The sequence below is a fragment of the Nycticebus coucang genome, chromosome 18, assembly GCF_027406575.1.
Source record: "Nycticebus coucang isolate mNycCou1 chromosome 18, mNycCou1.pri, whole genome shotgun sequence".
NCBI classification, from domain to species: domain Eukaryota; kingdom Metazoa; phylum Chordata; class Mammalia; order Primates; family Lorisidae; genus Nycticebus; species Nycticebus coucang.
Genome location: NC_069797.1, coordinates 76,364,965 through 76,384,070, shown reverse-complemented (window position 1 = coordinate 76,384,070; position 19,106 = coordinate 76,364,965). Strand labels below are relative to the sequence as shown.

General features: G+C 59.4%; 1 protein-coding gene across 10 annotated transcripts; it reads left to right on the top strand.

Moving 5' to 3' along the window:
• The first annotated feature begins 3 nt into the window (after window positions 1-3).
• Window positions 4-17,569, top strand: TMC6 (transmembrane channel like 6). 10 transcript variants are annotated; one of them, XM_053570553.1, is made up of 20 exons: window positions 4-77; window positions 3,925-4,063; window positions 4,170-4,294; window positions 4,452-4,547; window positions 4,887-5,048; window positions 6,507-6,612; window positions 6,768-6,864; window positions 7,043-7,303; window positions 7,669-7,859; window positions 8,884-9,028; window positions 10,261-10,416; window positions 10,781-10,932; window positions 11,017-11,196; window positions 12,221-12,316; window positions 12,617-12,692; window positions 13,417-13,550; window positions 13,688-13,864; window positions 13,959-14,037; window positions 15,858-15,925; window positions 16,090-17,569. In XM_053570553.1, the coding sequence occupies exons 2-20, from the start codon at window positions 4,008-4,010 to the stop codon at window positions 16,124-16,126; spliced, it is 2,394 nt and encodes a 797-aa protein (XP_053426528.1). In that variant the 5' UTR covers window positions 4-77; window positions 3,925-4,007; the 3' UTR covers window positions 16,127-17,569. The 10 variants fall into 10 exon arrangements, with proteins under 10 accessions (XP_053426528.1, XP_053426523.1, XP_053426526.1 ...); XM_053570548.1 differs by lacking the exon at window positions 4-77 and adding an exon at window positions 1,316-2,279 and having other exon boundaries at window positions 2,722-4,063; XM_053570551.1 differs by lacking the exon at window positions 4-77 and adding an exon at window positions 1,316-2,319.
• The last annotated feature ends 1,537 nt before the right edge of the window (window positions 17,570-19,106 follow it).

The following is a 19,106-nucleotide window of genomic DNA, read 5'->3' as shown; positions in this document are numbered from 1 at the left end:
GTCCTCGCCCCTCCTCGTTTCCTCTGCTCTGCGGTGGAGCGAGCGTTTCCTGCGGGCTCTCGGGCGCAGCAGCGCAGGTGAGAGGCACCGGCCGTCGGCGCCAGGCTGGGGGCCAGGCTCCTGCGCTGCACGCCGCTCGTGGGCTCTGCCGCCTGCCCGGCCTCCGGGGCCCGCCGTGGGGGCTCCGCGCCCCGAGCCGGGGGCTGCTCCTGCGCGCACGTCCGCCGCCTTCCGGTTCGGGAGCCTGGGCCTGACCCGGGCGGGGCTGCGGCCGCGGGGCCACGCCCCTATCTGCCACCGCAGGTCGCCCTGAAGAGTGCGATAGGAAGATGGTGGCCCCCATCGCACTAACTGCTGCGTTTCCAGAAGCTCTTGGTCTTAATGCTGAACTCGGCCTTTCTGTCCCTGGCACCACCACTAAGCCAAGGCGGGGGCTAGTGTCTGGCCATAAAGAGTAAGTGCTCAGGAATAGGCTTCATTCATGTCCCTCCAGGACAGGGGTAAAGAGTCATTGTGACCATGGCTTGGCGCCAGCCACATACACCCAGGCTGGCGGGTTCCAAGGCGGTGTTGCAATGACAATTGCAACAAAAAATACCCAGGTGTTGTGGCAGGCGCCTGTAGTTCCAGATACTTGGGAGGCTGAGGCAAGAGAATCACTTAAGCCCAGGAGTTGGAAGTTGCTGTGAGCTGTGATGGTACAGTACTCTACCAAGGGCACATAGTGAGACTCTATCTCAAGAAAAAAAAAAAGTCATTTTGACCAGCTCCATGTGCTCAAATCCCTTGGGAGGCCCCACAGTCCTACTCTTTCTTTCTTTTTTTTTTTTTTTAAGACAGAGTCTCACTGTGTTACCCTCGGTAGAGTGCTGTGCTGTCACAGCTCACAGCAACATCCAACTCTTGGGCTTAGCGATTCTCTTGCCTCAGACTCCCAAGTAGCTGGGACCACAGGTGCCCACCACAACACTGGCTATTGTTTTTTGTTGTTGTTGCAGTTGTTTAGCTGGCCTGGGCCGAGTTTGAACCAGCCACCCTCAGTGTATGTGGCTGGTGCCGTAACCACTATGCTACGGGCGCGGAGCTGGTCCTTCTCCTTCAGGGTCATCTCAGGTCTAAATGCTCCTGTGGCTTTTCTGTCTCTGTTTCTGCCTCCCTTCTGGTCTCCAGAGCCTTCTCTTGTGCCAGGCCCCAAGCTGGGTGCTGGTGCCAGGGGGGAACATGGTGGGCTGGAGGAGATGGTGGGGACAGACCCACAAATGCGTAATAGGTATAAAGAGTAAGTGCTCCCCCAGGGCTCAGTCTGGCAAGGCTCCCTAGAGGAGGTGTCCTTCAAGTTGGGCCTGGGGTCAAGCAAGTTCAGTGTGAGCGTGCAGGGAGGCGGGGAGGGGCCTGAGCAGAGCCTGAGGTATCTCAGCCAGGTCCCACCCAGTTGACCGCTGCAAAGAGCCCCAGCCCCAGCTCCTCCCCCTCTGTCCGGCTTCAAGTCCCCTCCAGCTCTCCCTGTAGGAGGGCTTCTTCCCCAATGCCCCTCCTCCAGATGGATGGGAGGGTGGCTCTCAAAGCCAGGCTCCTCCCGTGAGTCAGGCCGTGACTGGGGCCACCTTGCAGGGTGATTAACCTCTCTGCCTCAGTTTCCTCATCTCCGGAGGAATGTCACTGCTACTTTCCTGGCTCGAGGGGAAGTAACAGAAAACAGCACTGCTGATTTCAGCCTCAGCCCCACCTACTGCTCAGGCAGTGAGCCAGAACTCCGGCTAGATAAACAGCAGAACCTCACCCAGAGGAGACTCCCCAGCGGTGGGGGTAGGGGTGTGGAGAGTTTGAGGCTTGCTGAGTTAGGGGAGGAGGGGAGGAAGGGAGGAAGGGGGAAGGCTTGCCCAATCTAGTGTCGAAAGGCAGGCGTCAGCCGGGCTCTAACCGTGCGCAGAGGATGGGTCTGGAATGAGTGTCCCGCTTTGAAACTTGGGGAAACTGAGCCTCACAAAAATTGGGGACATCAGTCAGAGATTAGCAGAACCAGCTACCCCGCCGTCCTCCCCCTGCTCAGACCCAGTGGGGGTGGGGGAGAGGCGAGGGGTAGGAAGTTGGCTGGAAGGGCAGGTCGTGGCTGGCGCCGAGAGAGCGGGTCACGTGGCCGCCGAGGCCGCTGCGTGGGCCGGGCGCTGTCGTCGGTCCCAGTTACCCCCGGGCCCTTTGTCACCCCTCCCACCGACCCGGCGGCCCCTCCCTCGGGTGGCGCAGCGCAGGCGGCTCCCGGCGGCCCTCGCGGGGCACAGGTGAGCGGCTCGCGGGCCCCGCCTCTCCCGCGCTTCCCAGGTGAGCGGGGCTCGGGGTGCGGGTCCGCCTGCCCCGGCTGGTTCTCCCCCGGGGCGGCAGCGCCACTCCCTCCGAATTCTTCTCGGCCTCCAGGGCCTCTTGGCCGCCGAGTTCCCCTGGGTCCCGCCTCGGCGCGGAAGAGGCGGCGGGCACCGGGTTGGGCGGCGCTGTGACCCGGGCCGGGGAGGCCAGGTCGCGCGGGCCGGTACCACTGGCCGCGAGGGGCAGGGGTCCGGGCGACGGGCCAGCGCGGGTCGAGGGACTCAGGCGGTGCTGCGGCCCCTGGGCTCCGAGGTCAGGTGGTGACTCTTCCTGGGCGGAGGCTGCTCCGGTTGGACTCGCTGCCAACCGCGTTAGGGGTTCCAGGAAGCGGCCCCACCTTGCCCTCCCCACCTGGCTCAGGGCTCAGGAATGGTGCGCCCCGGAAACTCCACCAGATCTGCCCTGGCCTGGGGGCGGGGTGCCGGGCGCTTGGTCCCGCCGGGCTGAAGTCCCCGCCACGCAGGGGAAGCCCCACTGCGAGGGCCCACAGCCTTCTGCACCCCTGTGGAGGAGAGGTGCGTGGGGAGTCTGTCGGAAAAAAGGAGTCCGGCTCCAGGGTGAGGATGGAGGTACCTCGCCTGCACTTCCCACGACTTTCCTGTTTGGGGATGAGTGAGGGTCCAGCTCTGATAGTTTCTAGGCCAATTTCTCAACCTGTGCTCCCACTGGAGGCAGGAGCCCAGGAGGTGTTGACCCAGGCCCTGTCTGGGCCCTGTGGTTCTCCCCACTTTCTGAATTGAGTTCCCTGGAGGTGAGTGAAGGGAGGCCTGGAGGACCCAGTGGGGTAGAGCCTGCTGGGGTAGAGCCTTAAGAGTCACTTGGGGGTTGGGAGCGTGTTATCCCCACCCCACTCCCATGGGGTGAACAGACTGGGGCTGGAGCCCTAGACAAGGCCCCTCTGGTTCCAGTGGTGTCAGCGATGGTGACACAGAGCTGGACAAAGGGGTCCTGTGTAAGGCCTGGCCCCACTCCCTCCAGCTGGCTGCCCTGGGGTGATGGAATGCGAGGGCATCAGTCTCCTGAGAACAGGAGGACCTTGGAGCCCCTGCCGGGTGGCCTGGAGTGACCTGTTCTTGCTGCTTCCCCCTGGGCCTGGGAGTGTGGGCCCAGTGCTGGTTTCCTGCTAGAGGAAGTGTTTGAGGTCACAGAGCAGCACAGGGAAGGCCTCCCAGTGCCCTGACCTTTCTCCTCAAGTGGGACGTGTCTCAGGGCCAGAACCCTGGGAATGGAGGGCCTGGGAGGGGCTGTGTCCACAGGCACTCTGCCCTTCCCCATTTCTCAGGGACTGGTCAACATCCAGGAAACAGATGGGGACCTGCATCTCCCCTTCCTCCCCCTCTTCCCTTCTGCCTAGCACCCTGGGCAGTGGACGGTCTCTCCCCTCAGTCCATTCTGACATGGGGCCACTCACCTGACCACACATTCAACTGTGGTTGGGGGGAATGGGGGATCGGGCAGCCTGGGCTATGAGTGGTACTTCCACAGTCCCCAGGGAAGTGGGTGGTTTGGACGTGTGCCAGGCATTGAAGGCCAATTTTGGCTGAAGGCTCCTTGTTTCAGCAGATGGGCAGCAGGAGGCTCTGGAGTTGGCTTACAGGCTCTGAGCTGCCCTAGGTCTGCAGACTGCCTGGGTGTGGGCTCCAGATATGGCCCAGCCACTGTCCTTCCTCCTTGATGTCCCTGAGACCCCAGGGGACCAGGGGTAAGCATTCGTGGGCTGGGGGGCTAGGAGGCTGGGACATATCAAGACCTTGTGGAAAGAGATGGGGGCTGCACCTTGATCCTGTCCCCTGCCCCCCTGCCCCCAGCCAGGAGCCCAGTCCCTATGATGAGAGCGAAGTGCATGACTCCTTCCACCAGCTCATCCAGGAGCAGAGCCGGTGGGTGACTGAGGAAGGGCTGGAGCTGCAGCCAAGGGAACAGGGGACCCCAGGTAAGCCAGGCAGCAACGGTGCGGACAGGGGCTTGGGCTTTCCAGTGTCTTGGGACAGCCCTCCCAACAGTCTGTAGGCTTGGGATGGGGGTGGGGTGGCTGAGACACCAGCCAAGGTTACCTCCAGGACCTCCAGCCAAGTCTTTCTTACTACTAGGCAGTGGCCATGAGACCTTCCTGGGGCCCGAGAGTGCCCCTGTCCATAGCATGGCCACACTGCGCATCTTGGCCAGCATGCCCAGTCGTACGATTGGTGAGTACGACCTTCTGTCCCAGCATTAACCCCAACTCCGGGCCAGGCCTGGGTTTCAGCCGGGCATGTGTGTACCTTAAAGCCAGGCCCTATGGGCTCCTAGCCACCCTGTCTGCTGCCCAGAGGTCCTGCCTAGCCCTCTGCAGCGGGTTCTAAAAAATCACAGGGGTAAAAATAGGTTCTTGGGAACCCATTGGCACCCAAGGTCTCTGCTAAAGTGATTTTCCTGGGTTCTGGGAGGGGTGAGTGATGGAGAAGCCTGGTGTAAGAGCCATTCCAGAGTAGGGGGAAGGGAGGCCCGGCCTGGCCTTGCTCAGCCTTGCCCAGCTGCTTCTGTAGGCCGTAGCCGTGGAGCCATCATCTCCCAGTACTACAGCCGCACGATGAGGCTGCGACGCAGGAGTGGCCGGCCCCTGCTGGGGGACGTGGTGGCACGCTCGGCCCGGCCCAGCCTCCGCCTCTATGACCTGGAACTGGACCCCATGGCCCAGGAGGAGGAGGGTGAGTGAGCCTGTCTGGCCAAGCGGCTGACACCAGCCTGTGAGGAGGTGCTGGGAGTGGCAGAGCTGGGAATATGCCCCCTTCTCTCAGCAGGCTGCTTGAAGGCCTCCCTCTGTAGGGACCCTTGGGGGCAGGAAAGCAGGGGTCTTTCAGGCTGTAGAAGGCTCACCCCATGGCAGGCAGGCATTCAACATTCATAAATATCTGTTGTGTGGGCTGGGTGTGGTGGCTAATGCCTATCATCCTAGTACTCTGGGAGGCCGAGGCAGGTAGATGGCTTGAGTTTGAGGTTGTTGTGAGCTAGGCTGACGCCATGGCACTCTACCCAGGGCAACAGAGTGAGACTTTGTCTCGAAAGAAAAAGCCCATCATGCACTTGGGTTGTGGCCACAGGGCCAGGCTTTGGGGACATGATGGTGGAAAACAGGCCTTCCCTCCCATGTGGCTTACTGTCTGCCCAGCAAGACAGATGTGAACCAAATACATGGATAAACAGATGAGTAAAGCTCAGATAAGAAACCAGCACTGCCCAGCCCGGAGGGGTCCAGGGAGGGTTCGTGGAGGAAATGGCAGCAGAGCTGAGCAGGGGTGCAAAGGCAGTGAGGCCAGTGAGGAGGGGCTGGGGAGCAGGGGAAGCCAAGCAGGGGGCGGGGACCATTCCTCCAGGCTGGCTCTCAAACATGTGATCTCTGGCATCCAGATGCTGGGGAGCTCGGAGTGGTCTCTAACATGTCCCTCCTGCCTGGTCCCTGTTGGCTCTGCCTCCCCAGGCCTTGGGCACTATCTGGGGACGATGGATCAGGGCAGGGTGCTGTGGGCTCAGAGTCAGGACAGATGTTCCTGTTTCACCATTTACTCTGTGACTCAGGCCAGGGGTCTTGTCTTAACTGTAATCTTGGGGCTAAAGTAGCTCCTACCTGCTGGCTGGTTGTGATGGTAGAAGGAGGCCTGCGGCTCACACTAGTGCTGATGCTCCTGAGATGAGGGAGACTCCTCTGGGTCCTGGGACCTAATGCTGAGGTCCTGGTGGGCCCCAGTCAGGCCTCCAGAGAGAAAGAAGGCGTGGATGGGGGCAGCCCAATGTTGGGGCAGAGAGCACAGGGCCGGCCGCCCTCCCCCACTCACCCCTTGAGTGCTGAGCACTGCTGGGGATATGGTAGAGGTGGGAGAAGGGACTGTGGGACTCCAGGGGACAGTGGGGAGGTGAGGGTGAACTGCCTGGCAGGCTGGGCCCCTGACCGCTGGCCGGGTTCTGGCTTCACTGTGCAGGCAGAGAGGAGCCACTGGGGCTCTAGCCGGCCTGGTGGGAGTGTGGACAGAGGAGCATGTAGGACAGGCTGGGGAGCAGGGGAGAGCCAAGCATGGTGCTGTGGGGCAGACGGACCTGTCCAGGGTCCCGGCTGTGGTAGGAGGTGGGGTGCTGCAAAGTGGGCAGGGCCTCCTTCTCCCTCTTTGCAGAGAAGCAGAACCTCCTGGTGAAGGAGCTTCAGGGCCTGTCAGCCGCCCAGCGTGACCACATGCTCCGGGGAATGCCCTTGGGCCTGGCGGAGAAGCGCAGCCTGCGGTGAGTGTCCGTCCACTGGCTTGTGGGGGCTGAGACCCAATTCCTCGGCTTGGCCAGGTAGTCAGGGAGAATGGCCCTGAGCCTATTGGTGGGTGGCCCCAGGAGGGAGTTGGGCCCCTCCTCAGTCCAGGCACTGAGGGTTCCCTCTGTCCCAGGGAGAAGAGCCAGACTCCCCATGGGAAGTGGAAGGGCCAGTCCAGCCGTGTTGGGGTCTTCTCCTGCTGTAGCCGGCTCGGATATGCCTGCATCCTGGTAGGGCCTCCTATACATGTACTACGGCTACCAGGTCTCTCCTGTGCCACAGAGGGCTAGGGTGGCTGGCAGGGGGTGGCCACCCTTTGCTCTGGGCCTCTGCTGTCCACCTGCAGCCTAGGCCTGGGGCAGGAGGGCTCAGCTTTGCCCTTGGGGCTTCCTGGTGCTCTCCCCACAGACCTTGCGCAGCCTGGGGCTCACGCTGCTGTCGGGCCTACACGCCCTGACGCCCTGGCACTACACCCTGAAGCGCATTGGGGGCCAGTTTGGATCCAGTGTGCTCTCCTACTTCCTCTTCCTCAAGACCCTGGTGGCCTTCAACGGCCTCCTGCTGCTGCCCCTGCTGGCCTTTGTGGTGGGCGTGCAGGCTGCCTTCCCACCGGACCCCGGCCCTGGTCCCGGCCCTGCCTGCACAGGCCTGGAGCTCCTCACGGGCGTGGTGAGGGGGCCTGCATGGGATGGGGCATCTGCTCCAGGCATGGGTGCCTGTCGTCGGTTGCCACCTCGGCACCGTCCCCCCATCTTGTCCCAGCTTTCCCAGAGACCCTGTCTCCATCTCTACCTCGTGCGGTGACTCTAGGTGGCCATAGCCTGCTCCTCTCCTCCTCTCCCAGTTGCTTCTTGGTGTCCACTGTGTCCTGGTCCCCATGGTGCTGGGGGTACCCAGGATGGCTGTTTTGGCCCGTTAGTTTTCCTTGCTGCCCCTACCTGGGCCGTTCCCCATGATGGCCTTCGTCTGCCTCTCAAGGCCCGAGGGTGGGTGAGGGTTGGGGAGTCCCTAACTTGGCTGGGTGTTCCCTGCAGGGCTGCTTCACCAACACCGTCATGTACTACGGCTACTACAGTAATGCCACGGTGAGCCAGCCATGTGGCCACCCCCGGGAAGGTGGCCAGTGCAGACCCAGGGCAGGTGGCCTGTCCTACCACATGCCCCTGGCCTACCTCTTCACTCTGGGGGTGGCCTTTTTTGTCACCTGCATCACCCTGGTGTATAGGTAATGGTCCTCTAACTTATGAAGCTGGCTCTGGGCACCACTGATGCATTCTTCCGTCCTTTGACCCATCCACTGATCCTTCTTTCCTTCATTTACTTTTTGCCTTCTTTCTATCCATCTGTGTACCCACCTGCCCACCCACCCATTCATCTAGCTGTCTACTCCTCTACCTACCCATCTGCTTAGCCACTCATGCATCCACTTACCCATTCATCCATCTGTCCATCTATTTGTCCATCCACTCTTCCATCTGAGTATCTATCCATCTGCCCATCCATCTGCCCACCCATCCGTCCCTCATCCACCCACTCATCCATTCATCCATTCACACATCCAGGCATCTATCCACTCACCCACTCATCCATTTGTCCATCCATCCACTCATCTACCCATCCGTCTGTCCACCCATCCATACACTTGTGTATCCACTTATCCGTCTACCCACATCCATCTATCCGTCCATCCTCCCATTCACACATCCACCCCACACACATTCCTTGCGCTTAACTCAGGGCAGGAAAGCAAATCAAGCATGGCACCTCCCCTAGAGGGTCCTGTGTCTCTGGAAGACACAAGCTCGGTGAATGGGCTGGGACCGTCTAGGAACCTTGGAGGTGTTTGCCCAAGTGTTAGGGGAACACTGGGGAAAGAGTCAGCCTGGCATTCTAGGGGAGGTGGCACTTGCCCCGAGATGGGAAGGCTGAGTAGAATGGGAGGGAAAGAGGCAGGGGAGGGCATTTTGGTCATTCTGAAGTGAGCCCTGAGCCCTCTGTACCTTGGCTTGGGGCAGCAGCCCTCCTCCCCCTCCCAGGCATGTGTGGCTGGAGGGCACCCTACTGGACAGTGCTGGGGTAGAGTGGTTGGTGGCATATGCCAGGAGGCTGGACCAGTGGTGGGGCACAGTCCTGCTCTCAGAGGGCTCCTGAGGGGTGGAGGGTTTTAGCTGCAGGGTGTCCTGTCTGCCCTCCCCCCACCCCCCTGGCCTCCATACCCCTCACCCACCCTACCTGTCTCTGCTTCCCAGCATGGCCCACGCGTTTGGGGAGAGCTACCGGGTGGGCAGCACCTCTGGCGTCCACGCCCTCACCGTCTTCTGCTCCTGGGACTATAAGGTGACTCAAAAGCGAGCTGCGCGCCTCCAGCATGACAACATCCGTACCCGGCTGAAGGTGAGCACCTGGGGAACCTGGGGCTATGCCATCTGGGACCCCAGACTGGGAGCCCCCAGGCCAAATGGCCAGACAGTGGTCTGGAGGGAGGGCTGTCCAGGCGTGAGCTGACCCCAGGCCACTGGGCCGGGGGGTCGGGGGGTGCTAACAGGGTCAGGTGGGGCCTAGTTTTCCCTCCTGTATATGCCCCTCAGTTTGGAGCTGCCTCTGTCTGCTAGCGGGTGTCAGCGCCACAGCCCAGGGGACATCTAGGGCCAGCAATAAGGAAGACTGCACACAGAGGCTTTCGGTACCTGTGTGCATGGGCCCCGCAGAAGAGCTTGATCTGTGAACAGGGCCTGGGAGCCCGTGTGTCCTGCTGGAGGCCCTCAGGCTCCTGCTGGCATTAGCTCGGTTAATGGCCATAGTAGCCCACTAGCGAAGGGCTGTTCTGTTCCCTGTGCCACAGGGAGGAAACCAAGGCATGGAAGTCACACACAGGGTCAGGTGGCAGCAGAGCTGGGTCGCAGGGAAGGTTCTCTGCCTTTCTGGAGTTTTCTGCTGTGTGGGTCTCAGAGCTATGGCCCGGCTCACAGGCTTTTCCACTGTCCCGGGGAGTTCCTGGGGGGGGCAGGTGCCTTCCATGCCTCAGGGTTGCTACAGGCCCCACGTCCACTGGGAATGGGGCAAGGATATCTGGCAGGGTAACTCTGGAGGCTTCCAGGGGCTGGGGTGGCTGGGTGTGGAGCTGTGGGACAGGCCTTAGGGTGAGCTGGGCCCAGCGGCAGGTCTGCAGGCAGTGCCCTGTCCTCCTCTGCCCGGAGGGGGCCTGGAGCAGGAAGGGCTGTTGACCCTTGACCCTGGGTCCCTTCAATTCCTGCTGGTGTGAGTCTGGGCATGGTAGGTGACTCAGGCCTATGATCCTAGCACTCCGGGAGGCTGAGGTAGTCGGATTGCTTTAGCTCAGGAGTTCCAGACCAGCTTGAGCAAGAGCGAGACCCTGTCTTTAAAACGAACTGGGTGTTGTAGCAGGCACCTGTAGTCCCAGGTACTTGGGAGGCTGAGGCAAGAGGAAGTCTTGAGCACAAGAACTCTTGAGCCAGAGTTTGAGGTTGCTGTAGTCTATGACGCCATGGCATTCTACCCCCGGTGACAAAGTGAGACTCTGTCTCAAAAAAAAAAAATTCCTAAATCCTGCTGGTGTATGTGCGTGTGCCCTGGAGTGGGTGACAAGAACACACTGTCCCCCACAGGAGCTGCTGGCCGAGTGGCAGCTGCGGCAGGGCCCTCGGAGCCTGTGCTGGAGGCTGCGGCAGGCAGCAGTGCTGGGGCTGGTGTGGCTGCTGTGTCTGGGGACCGCACTGGGCTGTGCTATGGCTGTCTACACCTTCTCAGAGCTGGTGATCCAGGTGCGGGGAGGGCAGGGCCTGGGCTTTGCAACTCTGAGCATCTGTATCCCCAACGTCCATCCTAGCCACAGGGGTCCCATGCATCCACCTTCCGTGCTGGGGCTGCCTCCTGATCTGTCCTTCTTTCTGTCTCCTGCTCTCCCCTATTTTTCTGTCTTCTTTTTGGTTTCACTTTCCTTTCCCACCCCTGTGCCCCTGCCCCACTTCCTGCGTGGTGTGAATCAAAGGGGTGTGTATGGGGCTGGGTGTGAGGAAGGGAGGTGCTGACTGCCTGGTCTGACCCTCCTTCACCCCCTCTCCCCCAGGCCCCTGCTCTATCCAGGGGCAAGGCATGTGACCTTCCCCTCCTCTGCTGCCCTGGCAGGGCCCTGTGGCTGCTGGCCAGGAGGTGATGCTGCTGGCACTGCCCCTGGTGGTCTGCCTCCTCAACTTGACGGCCCCCTACCTGTACCGGTGCCTGGCCACCCTGGAGCCCCACGACTCCCCAGTGCTGGAGGTATACGTGGCCATCTGCAGGTGTGTGGCTGGCAGGGCAGGCCCTGGGGTGCGTCTCCTATGTCCCGGGGACGCTCCTCAGCCCCTATGCCCTGCCCTCTGCAGGAACCTCATCCTTAAGACAGTCATCATGGGGGTGCTTTGCTACCACTGGCTGGGCCGCAGGGTAGGTGCCCTGCAGGGCCGCTGCTGGGAGGACTTCGTGGGTCAGGAGCTGTACCGCTTCATGGTGGTGGACTTCCTCTTTGCGCTGCTGGACACGCTCTTTGGGGAGTTGGTGTGGAGGTGAGGGGCCAGGTCTGGCTGCTCGTGCTTTGGGCACTCTGGGTCCCCCGCCTGGGGAGGGACAGCCTCACCTGCATGGTGGGGTCAGGGCAGTCTGACTTCCCAAATTGGGGCCTGTGCCCCTGCCCATGTCAGCTTTTTTGTGGAGGGTTGTTAGACCAAGAATAACGCTGGCTGGTCGGGACCCAGCACATTCGAGATTGGGAAGGAACACGGGACCAGGTTCTGGGTTCAGGGAGATGTGTGCTGCAGTCTTAGTCTCAGAGACTAAGAAAAAGCAAAAAGAGGCCGGGGGGGGGGGGGGAGAGTAGTCGAGGGTGGGGGGGTGGGAGGAGGTGAGGGGAGTGGGCATGTTCTGAGTGTCCCAGCAGCTGCCACTGGGGTTCCTACTTCAGGTGTTTTTTTCTTTTTTTCTTTTTGCATCTTCTTCAAGAGTATATGAATTTATCCAAGTTCATTCTTGTTGATAAAGAAAAATCTTCCTTTGATGAGAACTAAAAAACAAACAAAAAAAATCAAAGAAAAATGAAATAGAAGAATAAATTTAAAAAGAAGAGTATATGAATTCAATTATACTTAAAGATTTAGGCCGGGTGAGGTGGCTCATGCCTGTAATCCCAGAACTTGGGAGGCCCAGGCAGGTGGATTGCCTGAGGTCACAGGTTTGAGACCAGCCTGAGCCAGAGCGAGACCTTGTTTCTAAAAATAGCTGAGCGTTGTGGCAGGCGCCCGTAGTCCCAGCTACTTGGGAGTTTGAGGCAAGAGAATTGCTTGAGCCCAAGAGTTTGAGGTTGCTGTGAGCTATGACGCTACAGCACTCTACCAAGGGGGACAAAGTGAGACTCTGTCTCAAAAAAATAAAATGATTTAAAACATCAGTAAAATGTTTGATGCTGATTCTGCAGGTTTAGAGCTGGGTGACTGAGAGGCAGCGGCAGGGTGGCCCCAGGGTGTTGTCTCTTCCTGACTCAAGGTGTGGGGGTGCCCTCCCATCTGAACCTCAGGGCTCTCCCCTCTGCCCCAGGGTTATCTCTGAGAAGAAGATGAGGAGGAGGCGGAAGCCTGAGTTTGACATCGCCCGGAACGTTCTGGAGCTGATTTATGGGCAGACTCTGACCTGGTGAGGAGCCCCCACTTGCCTCTTGCTGCCTGGCCCTGGAAGAGGGGCTGAGCCCCTTGGTGGTGCTCTTTTGCCTCAAGGACCCTACAGTGGCATTGGCCTTGAACCCTCTCCTCCTGGGGCCCTGGGACATGGCCACTCCTGCTTGTCCTCCCCTGTGTGGTCTCAGGGAGGGAAGGGCACAGATGCAGCCTATTCCAGCCCTGAGCTAGGACCAGGGGCTGTTCCAGCCCTGGGGGGCCATGTGGAGGTCATGCCCCAGTCTCTGAACCACAGCTCCCTCCCTCCCTCCCTCCCCAGGCTGGGGGTCCTCTTCTCGCCCCTCCTCCCGGCTGTGCAGATGGTCAAGCTATTGCTCCTCTTCTACATAAAGAAGGTGACGCTACTGCAGGCTGGGTGGCCCTGGAGGGGTGGCTGCTGGGCATAGCTCAGCTGGGCAGACTGGGTCGTTGGAGGCCTCTGCCTCCCTAGTGGCCTGCGGCTGGCTGCCCAGGGCTACCCTTGGGTCTGTCCTTCACCTGAGGGAACTGGCCGAGCCCTCGCCTGTCTTTGGCAGGCCATGAAGCACCACAGGTCATCAGGATGGGCCTGCATGCACTGGGCTGGGGGTTAGGGCCAGGGTGCTGGGAGATACTGAGCCTCAGGCCCTCCTGGACCCTGGGAAGTGACATTGGCCCTCTGTCCTCTGCTAGAGTCTGCTTAGGGGCTGAGAACTGGGAACTCAGCTTCCGTCCTGGCTCTGGGCAGCTCCTCTCCCTCTAGTCCTGCCTGTCCTCACTGTACCGTGGGGGCTAAGAGAGCATGTTTAGCAAGGGCTGGATGCAGAGCCTGGCATGGTAGTGACCTCCATCAGTGCAGGTGGCTGTCAGGGTCAACCCTTTCCCATGTAGGCCTCAGATAAGCCATTCCCCACGTGCGCCTCATTCTGCCCTCTGTGACCCTTGGGGGGCTGTGGGCTGAGGGGGTCCCAGGTCAGGTGCCTGCCTGGAAGCACAGCCCGGGCCCCGTCTCTCCCCTTCTTTAGTCTTGGAGGCCTCCACTAGACCTGGGGAGGGGTCGGAGTGCCGGGGAGGTGGCAGAGCATAGCCTTTGTCCCGCAGACAAGCCTGCTGGCCAACTGCCAGGCACCACGCAGGCCCTGGTTGGCCTCCCACATGAGCACCGTCTTCCTCTCTCTGCTCTGCTTCCCTTCCTTCCTGGGTGCCGCCGTCTTCCTCTGCTATGCAGTCTGGCAGTGAGTCCTGGGCCTCGTCATCCTAGGCTGGGTCGTGGCACCTGGGTGTGGGGCTGGGTTTTGGGGTGACAGGGAGGGGTGGGAGGAGCTGGGGGCCACCGCCCAGGCTGAGGGGTCCTGCTCTCCCTGGTCCCCAGGGTGAAGCCCTCGAGCCTGTGTGGCCCCTTCCGGAGCCTGGACAGCATGTACGAGGCGGGCCTGGTGTGGGTGCACCGCCTGGAGGAGGCGGGCCCTGGGCTGTCCTGGCTGCCCTGGGTGCACAGGCACCTGCTGGAGAACACCTTCTTCATCTTCCTGCTGTCTGCCCTGCTGCTGTGAGTTCAGGGGCAGCCGGGCTGGGCCCGCCCAGTGGGGTCTCTGCTGCTCTGGCTGCTGCCCAGTGCCTTGCCTGACGGCTGTGTCCCACAGGGCCGTGATCTACTTCAACATCCAGGTGGTGAGGGGCCAGCAAAAGGTCATCGGCCTGCTCAAGGAGCAGATCAGCCACGTGAGTGCTCCTCACCCTGTTCTGCCCTGACATCACCTTCCCTGTTACTACACATTGTCCTTTCTTCCTGTGGTTTTCCATTTTGGGGCCGTGGGGTGCCTGTGTCACCAGGTGTGTTTCACACCAGGGCAGGAGTGCTTGTTGGGGGTCAGTGGCTGGCTGTGTGCCAAGGCAAGGACTGGACAGGGCACACCAGGCGTGGCCTCAGCACTCAGCAAACATGTGGCCCTGCTGCCGGTTGGCCGGTGCTTGGAGCAGGGCTGTGGGCAGCTGGTCCCGGGTGGGAAGTGCTTACCGGGACAGCTCCCGCTTTTCTGGGGTTGTCAAAAATGAGCACACAGCAACTCCTGGCCCTCCGTGTTTCTGTGTCTGGTGAGCTCCCAGGAAACGGAACCACACCTGGGCATCTCAGCTGGGGTGGTCGTCCTGCTGTAGCTCTCAAAGAGAGGTTTTGGCTAAACGGCTCCTGCCCTACCCTGTGAACTTCAGAGGCTTGGGGTGCCATGGGGGGCCGAGGGCTTAGCAGCCTTAGGGGGAGAGTCCTGGTTCCACTTACCTTTTCTCTGGGAGGGATCGGGAGGACCATTCTCCAGATGGATGCTGGCTGCCGTGTCCACCCAGGGCCAGCCCCTGCCATAGTCTAGTCTTCAGGGCCAGGGAGGGCATCTGAGCTCAGGGGCACCCCCTGAACCTGCCATCAGCTCAACAGAAACAGCTCATGGGTGTTGCTAAGGGGCCTGTGGTCCACCTTTGCAGGTATTGTAAGTGGTGTTCCTGGGTTAAGCAGGGTTACCAAGTGACCAGAACTGCTCTACACGGCTCCTGGCCAGCTGCTCCCTGCAGGGAACCCAGGCCAATCTGAGTAGTAACAGTCATTGCCATCTGTTTGGTGGTTATCTGCACAGGTCTGTGCTGAATGCTTTATAAGCTTTTCACATTCATTGTCCAAAGAGCCCTGGGTCAGCCCAGCACTGGCCCCAAACACATCCATGCCCTAAGACAGGAGCCTCTGAACGTGTCATATCACATGCTGGGGAATGAAGACTGCAGGGGGGATTGCAGTTGCTGGTCAGCTGACCTTGAGATGGGAGATTGTCCTCGATATCTGGGTGGCCCGCTGTAACCTCAGGCACCTTACTGTGGTAAAAGGAGGCCAGAAGTTTGGGACAGAGTAATGCCATGTGAGGGGCTCCACTGGCCATTTCTGGCTTTGAAGCAGAGGAAGGGGCCGAGAGCCAAGGGATGCTGGTGGCCTCTAGAAGCTAGAAGAGGCACACAAAGGGCTTGTCCTCAAGCCTCCCGAGGGAAGGAGCCCTGCTGACCCTGGGTTATAGCACAATGGGACTCATTTTGGACTTCTGATCTCAGAACTGGAAGGGGATAAATTTGTGTTGTTTTAAGCTACTAAATTTGAGGTGTTTAATCCAATTGCAATAGGAAAGCATTATTATCCCTCTATGCAGACGGTGCCATGGAGGTCAGAGTGCAGGTAATTTGTCCAAGGCAGATTTAGTAGGTGGCTGGTTTTAAATTGGGTTGGGCTGGCTCTGGGCCCTGACTGTGCAGGTGATCACATTGCCCTTTTCACCGTAGCCACTAGGAAGGTTAGATCCACACATAGGCACACTTCCTGTCCCTTGGCTTTTCCTGATCCTTGTTTTGGTGCCTCATTCACCTACCTCTTCTGGCTTTTTGCTGCTTGTGATGTAAAATACACATCGTAAGTTTTGCCCAAATGTAGCCCAGAACAGGGTTGTTCTGGATGGCCCAATGAACAGACCACTGCTGATCCCTTCCCCTTTGTGTTCTGGCCTTTCTAGGAGGGGGAGGACAAAATCTTCTTAATCAACAAACTTCACTCCGTCTACGAGAGGAAGGAGCGGAGTAGGTGAGGGGCCACAGAAGGGTCAGGGCCGCTCTGAGCCGGGTGGTCAGAGGGGCTGGGGCTGGGGCTGGACAGCATCTCTGGGACGTCTGCCTCCCTCTGTGGGTGGGCAGCCTCCTTGGCCCAGGCACAGTTGCTGATGACCTTTCCCTATGGTTCCTCCTCAGGTGTGCGGAGCACTTGGGGAAGGAAGAAAGTTGTTAAGTTTGGTGAGGGAGGAGGAAATGGAAAGAAAAGAGCTGCCTTCGGCTCCCTGTGCCACTCCCCTTGTAAGTCGCATGGTGCCAGCCGGCGGGGCCTCTTCCCTGTGGAGTCTGTGCCCTGTCACTGGGGCAGAGCCCAGTGTCTGTTCCTCGGCCTTCACAGCGTTCACCTGTTGCCTGTGGTCAGACCTAGGAAGGGAAAATGATGGAGACGCAAACTCGTGATCAAAGGCATTCTCGTTATGGGAGGGACTATCTTTGTGCCACCCTGACAGCAGGAGCTGGGGTGGGTTGATACCTTCCTCCCACAGGTGGACAAACTTTGTGAACATCTGCATACAGAGGCTTGTTTCTTTCCCCTTCTTCATCACCCCCACCTCCAGGTCTGGGGGTTGCTCAGGCTGAGGCTGGCCCCTCAGGGAGCCTGAGCTAGACCATTGCTGGCCCCAGGCTATGGCCACCAGGGCTCTTCCCCTGGGCAGCAGCACCCACAGAGCAGCCATCTGGTGTAAGACTCACAGAACAAGCTGTGGGGACCCTCAGGCCAGGATGCTGCCTCATCCTTCGGGGCTCACGGAGACTCTGCAGGGCGCTGGCCTGGTTTCTCGTGTGAAGGAGGGATTGGCTTCCCCACGCCCAGCTGCTGTGTGAGGCCCTGAGCTCATGACAGACCTGGACTGAAAGAAATGTTGCTTAGATGCACCAGCTGCCACTGGGTTGCACTGTGTGACATTTCTGGAACCTGCCTCACTTCATGAGGTCCAGTACCCCCTCCCCCGACCCCGTGTTAGCAAATACACCAGCAGTGTGTCCCATAGCATCCTCACTCCGGCCTCAGCTCTCTAGAGTTTTTGCAGTGGTTCTCAACCTGTGGGTTGCAACCCCTTTGGGGGTCGCCTAATATCAGATATTTATATTATGATTCGTAACAGTAGCAAAATTACAGTTATGAAGTAGCAATAAAAATGATTTTATGGTTGGGGGTCACACAATATGAGGAACTGTATTAAAGGGTCACGGCATGAGGAAGGTTGAGAACCACTGCTTTAGAGGCTGTTGGGTGTTGACCTGTCTGGCTCTGCCCAGCCTGGTTGGAGGGATGCCAGTGTTTGTTGGTATCCTCCTTGATGCCCCCTTCTGGCAGAGCTGGTAGAACCCAGGAGACCACCCCACCCCACCCTCCCCCGGATGAAGGGGAAGGAGACGCCTGGTGGGACAGCAGCGGGCCTGGCACGCTCACCTGGCGCCCTGGGTAACTCGCTGCCCCATGGCACAGGTTACCTTGCAAGGACTCCAGGATGACAAAGTGTTCTGCTTCCCCTTTGGAAAGCTGTAGCCCACCCAGACTGGAGCTGAAGCAGGGACAGGTGGGCTTGGGTGCCCCAGCGGACCCTGCCCTGCTCTGCCTCTATTTATTCTGATTAAATAGTTTTTGCAAAATGGGCTTGTCTGTTGGAACTCTGCTTGTGACTTGGGCCTGCCCAGGTGTGCCTAGGTGCTGGTGGTTGCTGTGCCCATGGCTGCCTGGGGCTACCTCCTGGTCCTGGTCCTGGTCCCTCAGCTGGGCCAGAGCACCCTCTGCTGACCTAGCACCAGCTGGCCGGGGCTGAACTGCACCTCACAGAGATGCTACCCTTGGTCAGCCTGGCCTGGCCTGGCCTGGAGGTGAAACAGGCCAGTAGGGCCTGTGTCCACAGCACTAAGTCAACCAGCAAATGATGCTTTAGCAGTTATTGGGGCAGGGGGAGGGAGGCAAATTTAGGGAGTGACAAGTGTGGAGGTTGATGACATTTTAGTTGCAAATGAGCTGAGAGGAGGTAGGGAGAGGTGTCTCCAAGGCAAAGGGGCAGACAGGGCTGACTGGGAGGGTGGGGACCCTAGGTCTGGCCAGGCTGAGTTCGAAGTCTTCGGGATGCTTTAAGGCTGAGGGGAGTGGGCTCAAGGCTGAGGGAATGACCTTGGGTGGGGAGATGGGCCCACCACTCAGCATTTGAGAATGGAACCTAAAGAGTCGCATCCAGAGCCACTGGCCACCAGCAGTCCCCCAAGCTGGGCCCACTCTCACCCAACACCGTCTCCCGAGGACAATCCCACCGGGATGCTCCTGTGCTCTGCAGACACCCGGGGGAGATGCCAGCAGCTGATGCGGCCCATGGGGCTCACCTGGTCACACCTGGTCAGATTTCCTGAGCTGCTTGTGGACAAACCAAACTGAGTGTCGATTAGGAACCTCTGCAAATGGCCTGGGGGGCAGATTTGGGGTGCATTTCTGGACATGAGTGTTGCTGGATGGACCTGGGTGAGCAGGCCAGGAAGTGTGTGGCTTTGCCGGGTCCCTGGGCCAAATCCATCCAGATGACATTTTCGTAATAGTGAGGCTTGACACCACACTCGGGAGCCACTTCACCGACCCCATAGCTCCTGCAGGAGCCAGCACAAGCAGCTAATGGTGGAGAAGGGCAAGCTGCTGCCCGGGACGTTTCTGCAGGACAGCCTGTGTGCTATGTCAGGCTGCAGCTCCCACAGGTTCAAACCCAAGTTAGGTGATCCTCTGAAGGTCCGCTGTAGATGTGGCAGTTGATTTGAAGTAAAGGACGTTATGTTTGCTAAAAAAAAAAAGTAAAGCTAGCTAATTGCCCAACAAGACCAATTTAAGACATGGAAATTGCCAAGTGCTGTCCGAGTGGGAGGTTGACGGTGACATTTCAGAGTGACAAAGCTCCTCTGTGCCACTGCTGCTTGACCCTGGCTGCACAGCAGAGCCCACTGGGGAGGTTTAGGAACATTGCTGCCTGGTGGTCACTCCAGAGATCCTGATGAGTTGGATTTCCTGGCTTTGGGATGACAAAAACTTCCAGATAATTCTAGCATGGGCCAAGGTTGAGAATCCCTGCTCGGGGACCCATCTGGCACTTGACTGTCACAGCATGCACACTCAGGCCAGAGGCATATGGAGGCAGTTGGAAATGTTTTCATGATGT